We start from the raw sequence: 8905 nt of genomic DNA, 5'->3' as shown, positions 1-8905 counted from the left end.
GTTTGGAGCAGTTAATATTAAGTTTAAATCTGTTGTGTGCTCTTGTGTTGTTGTTGGGAGAGAAGGAAACTCAGAAACGATCCTGGCTAATTTTCAGGATGAAATAAGAGTTGGTGGGAGATTTGTTCTTTCAGATTTGCAACACTTGGTTAATGTCGCATTACAATCAAGTAGAATTAGCACATCTGGAGGTGTTTTCCATCAGGATGACCAGGGAGAAGATTAGCCTGACACTTTTCTTCTTGATAAACCACCATGCTTTCTGGGAATCTACCTGTGGTTTCTAAAGAGTTTATGAATCATCTTTTCCCCCCCTATCTATGCATTTTATTTCTCGTCTGCTCTAGAATGTTCCCTATAATTGACCAATTGTGTCAATAATATTTTCTCTATACTGTATATTTGTCAGTACAGTGGAAGCCCGACATACGAGCAGCTCTACTTACGAGCTACTCGAGATACGAGCTGGGAGAGTAGAGAAATTTTTGCTCGACTCCCGAGCTCACATTCGGGATACGAGCCGAGAAGAGCCGGGCTGGCTTGCTTTGCTTCCGAGCTGATGCAGAGCCGAATAAAGCGTCACGCCCCTCTGACGCTTTCGGCGGCTTCCTAAGCGATGCTGGGCTCTTTTGCCGCCAAAAGCGTCAGGGGGGCGTGACGCTTTATTCGGCTCTGCATCAGCTCGGAAGCAAAGCAAACCAGCCCGGCTCTTCTCAGTATCCAGCTCTTGGTGAGTCCTTGGCTTCTGCTGGGGGTGCAGAAGCGGGGGGGGCAAAAAAACCTGACGGACGAGCACTCGCTGCGAGAGGCGGGCGGGGGGGGGCAAAAAAACCGCCCGGACGAGCACTCGCTGCGAGAGGCGGGCGGGGGGGGAAACCGCACGGACGAGCACTCGCTGCGAGAGGCGGGCAGGGAGGGGCAAAAAAACCGCACGGACGAGCACTCGCTGCGAGAGGTGGGCAGGGGGGGCAAAAAACCGCACGGACGAGCACTCGCTGCGAGAGGCGGGCGGGGGGGGAAAAAAACCGCCCGGACGAGCACTCGCTGCAAGAGGCGGGCGGGGGGGAAACCGCACGGACGAGCACTCGCTGCGAGAGGCGGGCGGGGAGGGGCAAAAAAACCGCACGGACGAGCACTCGCTGCGAGAGGCGGGCGGGGGGGCAAAAAACCGCACGGACGAGCACTCGCTGCGAGAGGTGGGCGGGGGGGGCAAAAAAACCGCACGGACGAGCACTCGCTGCAAGAGGCGAGCGGGGGGGCAAAAAAAACCGCACGGACGAGCACTCGCTGCAAGAGGCGGGCGGGGGGGGCAAAAAAACCGCACGGACGAGCACTCGCTGTGAGAGGTGGGGGGCAAAAAACCGGACGGACGAGCACTTGCTGCGAGAGGCGGGCGGGGGGGGCAAAAAAACCGCACGGACGAGCACTCGCTGCGAGAGGCGGGCGGGGGGGGCAAAAAAACCGCACGGATGAGCACTCGCTGCGAGAGGCGGGGGGGCAAAAAAACCGCATGGACGAGCACTCGCTGTGAGAGGTGGGGGGCAAAAAACCGGACGGACGAGCACTTGCTGCGAGAGGCGGGCGGGGGGGGGCAAAAAAACCGCACGGACGAGCACTCGCTGCGAGAGGCAGGCGGGGGGGGCAAAAAAACCGCACGGACGAGCAGTCGCTGCGAGAGGCGGGCGGGGGGGGCAAAAAAACCGCACGGACGAGCACTCGCTGCGAGAGGTGGGCGGGGGGGCAAAAAAACCGGACGGATGAGCACTCGCTGCGAGAGGCGGGCGGGGGGGGAGCAAAAAAACCGGACGGATGAGCACTCGCTGCGAGAGGCGGGCGGGGGGGGCAAAAAAACCGGGGCACTTTCGCTGCGAGAAGCGGGAAAAAATAAGCAAGAAAAAATAAGCAAAAAAACCCGGGGCACTTTCGCTGCGAGAGGCGGGAAAAAATAAGCAAGAAAAAATAAGCAAAAAAACCCGGGGCACTTTCGCTGCGAGAGGCGGGAAAAAATAAGCAAAAAAACCCGGGGCACTTTCGCTGCGAGAGGCGGGAAAAAATAAGCAAGAAAAAATAAGCAAAAAAACCCAGGGCACTTTCGCTGCGAGAGGCGGGGGGAAAAAGAAGCAAAAAACCCCTTCTTCTAGCAGCCCGCGCGCGCGTTTGTGCCCGCGCTCGTCCCTTCAGCAGCAAGGGAGGGAAGTCAGAGGGCGAGGGATGGAGAGAGAGAAAGAAGGGAAGGAAGGAAGAGAAAGAGGGAGGGAAAGGGAGAGGGGGGAGAGAAAGAGAGATAGAGAGAGAGATGCTCAGTGAGCCTTTCTTTGAAGTTGCCTTTCTTTCTCTCTTTATTCATTCTTCTTTCTTTCTCTTTCATTCTTCTTTCTTTCTCTTTCATTCTTCTTTCTTTCTCTTTCATTCTTCTTTCTTTCTCTTTCATTCTTCTTTCTTTCTCTTTCATTCTTCTTTCTTTCTCTTGCTTTCTTTCTTTCTCTCTTTCTTTTTCTCTCTTTCTCTTTCATTCTTCTTTCTTTCTCTTTCATTCTTCTTTCTTTCTCTTTCATTCTTCTTTCTTTCTCTTGCTTTCTTTCTTTCTCTCTTTCTTTTTCTCTCTTTCATTCTTCTTTCTTTCTCTTGCTTTCTTCTTTCTTTCTCTTGCTTTCTTTCTTTCTCTCTTTCTTTTTCTCTCTTGCTCTTTCATTCTTCTTTCTTTCTCTTGCTTTCTTTCTTTCTTTCTCTCTTTCTTTTTCTCTCTTGCTCTTTCATTCTTCTTTCTTTCTCTTGCTTTCTTTCTTTCTCTTTCTTTCTCTCCTTCCTTCCTTCCTTCCTTTCCTCCCTCCATTTCTTGCTTTCCTTTTCCTTCCTCCCTTCTTTCCTCCCTCATTCCCTTCTTTCACTCCTTCCTCTCTTACTCTCCCCTTTCATAAGTTTCCTTGCTTCCTTCCTCTGTTCCTGTCCCTTCCCTCTTTCCTTCCTTCCTTCCCACCCACCCTCCGTCCATTCATTCACCCATTCCTCTCTTGATCGCCCCTTTTACGGCGCCGCTGACAGCTAGCTCCCCACCACCACCGGGCCATGGAAAACTGGTCTAGCTTAAAGCCGGTCCCTGGTGCAAAAAAGGTTGGGGACCTCTGTCCTACAGGATTGGGTGGCAGAGAAGTTGAAAGTTTGCCATGTTGATTGTTTTGGGTAAAAAGAGGAAGGGAAGGAAAGCTCTCAGCTTATCATCTTATTAATAACAATAAGTTCTTGTAATGTCTACATTTCCTGACTTGGCCTAGCAAAGTCAGAAGAAACATCAGCTTTAATGATTTATTCATTCTGCACTCCATTTCTGAGACCATAGAATAAATAGGATTTCTACATCCACTTTCTCTAATTCTAGTCCTATCAAAGGATGGTCAGAGGCTTCCCCCAGAAGGAGCAAATAGGCTTGTGGGCCAAAGTGCTGACCAATAGGACCTTCTAAGTGTTGGCATTAAAACTTTCTTACTTGGCTGATTTTAATTTTTCTGCTTGCAGGCAAATTCGGGATAGGAGCCGAACTTCCTAGTTGGCTTCCAGTTGTCTCGGTGGTGTCGGTGTTTAGAGCGAGGATGGCTCCAAAAAAGGCCGCTGAGAAGAAGAAGAAGATGATGATATCCATAGAAGCGAAGCAGGAGATCATTAATTTGCACGAAAAAGGGACTCGTGTTGTTGACCTTGCGAGGAAGTTCCAACGCAGCACATCCACCATCTGTACAATCCTGAAGCAGAAGGACATCCTTAAAGGTGTTAAACCAGCAAAAGGTGCGACAATAATTTCCCAACTCAGGACGTCTGTTCATGAAGAGATGGAGAGATTATTGCTAATTTGGATAAAAGAAAAGGAGCTGGCCGGAGATACAATAACAGAGGCGGTCATCAGCGAGAAGGCTCGTGCGATATTCGCCGATCTGAAGAGCAATGAACCATCCTCGTCGGGAGATCCAGATGAGTTCAAGGCAAGCCATGGGTGGTTTGACAGGTTCAGAAAAAGAAGTGGCATTCACTCAGTGGTTCGGCATGGGGAGGCAGCGAGTGCAGACATCAAGGCAGCGGAGGAGTTTGTTGTGCATTTTGCTAGCCTGGTTGAACAAGAAGGCTATGTCTCTCAACAGATCTTTAACTGTGATGAGACTGGGCTGTTTTGGAAGAAAATGCCCCGTAGGACTTTCATTACTCCGAGGAAAAGAGCCTGCCAGGACATAAGCCCATGAAGGACCGTCTAACCCTTGCATTGTGTGCAAACGCGTCGGGTGACTGTAAAGTGAAGCCACTTCTCGTGTACCATTCGGAGAATCCTCGCGCGTTCAAGACACACAAAATCCTAAAGGAAAGACTCCATGTCCTGTGGCGCTCCAATGCAAGGGCATGGGTAACGGGGCAGTTCTTTGTGGACTGGGTAAATGTTGCTTTTGGTCCTACGGTGAAGGAATATCTTCTGGCTAATGAACTCCCCCTACAAGCCTTACTGCTGCTCGACAATGCTCCAGGCCACCCACCTGCTCTTCAAGACGACATCCTTGAAGAATTTCAATTTGTGAAGGTTGTCTTTCTCCCACCCAACATGACTTCAATCCTGCAACCAATGGATCAGCAGGTCATAGCTAACTTCAAGAAACTGTACACGAAGCATCTGTTCCGCCGATGTTTCGATGTAACAGAGAACACCAACTTGACACTGCGTGAGTTTTGGAAGGATCATTTTAACATCGTTTCTTGCCTTAACATCATTGACCTTGCCTGGCAAGAAGTGTCAAGGCGAAACCTGAACTCGGCGTGGAAGAAGTTGTGGCCTGCTGCTGTTGCACCAAGGGACTCTGCTGAGCCCGAGGGTGAGACCGAGGACATCACCGAGACTGACACCCCATTGGAGGAGATTGTGTCACTCGGTAAGTGTATGGGTCTGGAGGTAGACGAGGGTGACATCAATGAGCTTGTCGAAGAGCATGAAGAACCGCTCTCTACAGAGGACCTGAAGGCGCTCCATGAGATGCAACAGACGGATCTGACCCAAGAGATGAGCAGCAGTGAGGAAGAGATGCAGGAACCACAGAAAGCCATTCCTACCAGTGAGATAAAAGCGATGCTAGCGCAATGGGAGAACGTTGTCAGTTTTGTGGAAAAAAATCACCCAGAGAAAGTAGCCACGAGTCGTTCAGCAGCACTTTTCAATGACACCTCATTGACTCACTTTCGCAACATTTTGAAAAGCAGGCAAAAGCAGATGTCATTGGACACATTTTTTACAAAAAGAGCTGCTCCAAGTGAAAGTGCAGCCAAAAAGGCAAAAACAGATGATTAGGCTACTGTGTACATATGTAAATTTAAAAGTTTAAGAAAGTTTACAAGTTAAGTGAAAGAAACTTCATTATTCATTTATATGTACATGTACATTTCTTCATTAAAAACATGTATTTTTGCATAATTTAGACTAACTTTGTGAATTTTTTGAGGGCTGGAACCAATTAAAATTATTTACATTAATTCCTATGGGGAAAAGTCGTTCGAGATAAGAGCTGCTCGACTTAAGAGCACAGGTCCGGAACGAATTAAACTCGTATCTCGAGGTACCACTGTATATGGTTGAATATTTTTCTCAAACATTTTCATTCACTTTTAAAGATAATGGCAGTATTATTTAACCATATTTGGAGATTAGACAATTGTAAAACAAAGATTCAATGCAGGATAAGAAACAGTTTTCTGTATTTCAAATTCCTGGATGTTCCCATTCTAGTTTCATCCCTTTCTGGAGAAGAATGAATATTGGAATATTTCACACTTTGAACTATACTTGGACCAAAATGGAGAGATAAACGCAGATCTGGGCATTTTCTGCTACTTGGTTCTCCCCAAGGAGGATGTCAAGGAAGAGACTATGGGGTATTTTATAAGACAGAGACTTTCTATCAAACAAGATGCTCTTTCATGGATAAAGTTGCTTAATAAGGTGGGAGACATTTCCCTGTCTTTTCTGTTTTCCAAAGCCTGAGGTCCCATTTCAAGTGGGGAAAGCCTGGAATCTCCAGGGTGGTTGGCCTTCCATGCCAGTTGGTATCATCTAATGGAGGTTCTTCAATAGACAGCAACTAAATGGAGAATTTTTGCCATGTTTTATGGAAAACCTTTGAGATCTTACTCGTCCAAGGTTTCTTTCCTCATCACAGTTTTATTCTACATTTTAAAAAACTGAGTGAAATAAAAGTTTCCTAAACCTTTTACTGTAAACTTTATTCTCAGATTTAATATGAATATATCCTCATCCTTAAATCTTTTTTCTGCAATTCCATCCCATCAGACTTTATTAAATAGAAAAGTCCTTTATTGAAATGTTAAATTCCAAAAGCAAAAGGGAGGAATTAAATGAAGAATCTGCCAGTTGTTATACCTCCTGCATCTGTTTAGAAGAAGTCAGAGATTTCATGTTAACCTCAATGAAGACCAGAGGCTAATTATCTCCTGCCATTTTTACCTACATTTTCTATAGACGGAGAGTCCTAACGTATTTCCTAACACATTCTCTTTTTTCTGCTCAGTCTCTGCCTGAGTCCCAATGTGTGGAAAGTTGTCATCCTGGATTTGTCAAGAGGGCTCGAGAAGGAGAGCCAGTTTGCTGCTACGACTGCGTTCCTTGTCCGGAGGGGACCTTCTCCACTCAGGAAGGTGGGTGACCCTGAGGAAAATGGGAGGCTTGGTGGAACTGGATCCATCCAGAACATTTTCAAGAAAGTGCAAGTTAAAAGGCAGATTGGAGCAAACCTGTTTTTTTTAACCTGCACAATTTCTTATCTAAAAGGACTTAAATCAAAAAGACTTTGAAGGAGGGCTGGGAAGAGACGGGAGGAGGGGGTAGAAGACTGGACAAGCTTTACCAACAGCAGAGGAAATATCTCTTCTGCTTTTTAGTTTGGAGAAGTGCTGCTAAGTTTACCTTTCTAGGAACATCTGAGATCTTTGAAACTTTCATTCTTTCATCTCCACCTTCTGAAAGACCTGGCAATTCACTGTATATTGGCCTCCCCTTGAGGATCACTGAGAAGGTCCATCATGTGGTGTTGTGGATGGTTTTGGGGGGAACTCATTACACAAATATTCTGTCCATCATATCGATCCATCGTTCAATGAAAATAGCCCCCTGCTCAAATAGGAGAACCTATACCAGTGATGGAGAACCATTTTGGCATCGAGTGCCCAAACCAGAACATGGAGATACACATTGGAAACTCAAAGACTAGCTAGGCAGCATGAACATGCCTTTTTGGCCATTTTGGGGGCCATTTTCTGGCTGTTTCTGGCTGTTTTTCAGGTCATTTTTGGTCCGAAAAACAGCATGAAAACTGTCTTTCTTTTGGCTGTTTTCTGGACCATTTTCTAGGCTGTTTTCCGGCTGTTTTTCAGTGCTCCACTGCCTGCATTGGAAATCAGAAGATCAGCTGGCAATGGCACAGATTCCCAGAGTGAGGGCTCTGCGTGCCACCTCTGGCACCTGTATCGTAGTTTGCCATCATGGATCTATATCATTTCAGACAAGTGACTGTCCAATATCTTCTTAGAAACCTCCAATATTGAAGGACACAAAACCTCTGGAGACCAGCTGTTCCACTGGTTAATTGTTCTCACTGTTAGGAAGTTTCTCCTTAATTGCATATTGCTTCCAGATGTTATAGGATACTCTAGGCATTCTCCAAGTCCCTTTAACTGCCATGGGGCAGGACTCAGGATGTTTGGCTAAAAGATTATACGATTCATTATTAACCTCTAATAATGTAGGTTCCTATGAAGATTTTACACATTACACAGGAAATAATAAACATCCTATGACTCCCCTCCACTTCATATACCCAGCCACCTTTTTCAAAATTTCCTTCTTAGCTCTTTTGAATGAAATAGTTTAGAAATATGTCCTGGAAAATGTTCTTGAAATTAGGTGTTGTCGAAAAATGATATTTCTTGTAATGTTAAAAAACAAAATATAAAAGAAATATTGCTTTTTATTTTTTAGATACTGAAGAATGCACCAAGTGTCCAGATGATAAATATCCTAATGAGCGCAGAGTCCAATGTATCTCCAAAGTTATAACCTTCCTGTCTTATGAAGACTTTCTGGGCATCATTCTGGTCTCTTTTGCTCTACTGTTGTTCTTAATCACAGACCTTGTTTTAATCATCTTCGTTAAATATCGAGAAACCCCCATTGTCAAAGGCAACAACCGGGACCTCTCCTACATCCTCCTGGTCTCCCTCCTGCTTTGCTTCTTGTCTTCTTCTCTCTTCATTGGTCAACCAAAGAAAGCCAACTGCCTTCTCCGACAGACAGTTTTCAGCATCATCTTCTCAGTTGCCGTTTCTTCTCTCTTGGCCAAAACCATCACAGTGGTGCTGGCTTTTTTGGCCACGAAACCGGGAAACCAAATGAAGAGATGGTTGGGGAAGAGCTTGGCCAACTCCATCATCCTTTCTTCTTCTGCTGTCCAAATTGTCATCTGCTCCATCTGGTTGGCAGTTTCTCCCCCCTTCCCTGAATCTGATCTCCATTCCCAGCATGGAGAGATCATCCTGCAATGCAATGAAGGGGCTGTTGTCATGTTCTACGTCACCCTCAGCTACATGGGCTTCCTGGCTGCCATCTGCTTCACGGTGGCTTTCTTGGCCAGGAATCTGCCTGGGGCCTTCAACGAAGCCAAGCTGATCACCTTCAGCATGCTGGTCTTCTGCAGTGTCTGGGTGACTTTTGTGCCCACCTACCTGAGCACCAAACGGAAATACATGGTGGCTGTGCAGGTCTTCTCCATCCTGGCCTCCAGTGCTGGTCTGCTGGGCTGCATCTTCATCCCCAAATCCTACATTATCCTTCTGAGGCCAGACCTGAACACAAAGGAGCATCTCACAG

At 46.5% G+C, this 8905-nt stretch overlaps 1 protein-coding gene across 1 annotated transcript; it reads left to right on the top strand.

The window, feature by feature from the left end:
- Nucleotides 1–3587: 3587 nt before the first annotated feature.
- LOC139158677 (tigger transposable element-derived protein 1-like) lies at nt 3588–7349 on the top strand. The gene is made up of 4 exons (XM_070736004.1): nt 3588–3974; nt 4181–5155; nt 5753–5898; nt 7322–7349. The coding sequence occupies exons 1-4, from the start codon at nt 3588–3590 to the stop codon at nt 7347–7349; spliced, it is 1536 nt and encodes a 511-aa protein (XP_070592105.1).
- The last annotated feature ends 1556 nt before the right edge of the window (nt 7350–8905 follow it).

This window comes from Erythrolamprus reginae, chromosome 2 (genome assembly GCF_031021105.1).
Source record: "Erythrolamprus reginae isolate rEryReg1 chromosome 2, rEryReg1.hap1, whole genome shotgun sequence".
NCBI classification, from domain to species: domain Eukaryota; kingdom Metazoa; phylum Chordata; class Lepidosauria; order Squamata; family Dipsadidae; genus Erythrolamprus; species Erythrolamprus reginae.
The sequence above is the reverse complement of the archived record's forward strand: the minus strand, read 5'-3'. Positions and strand labels throughout refer to the sequence as shown.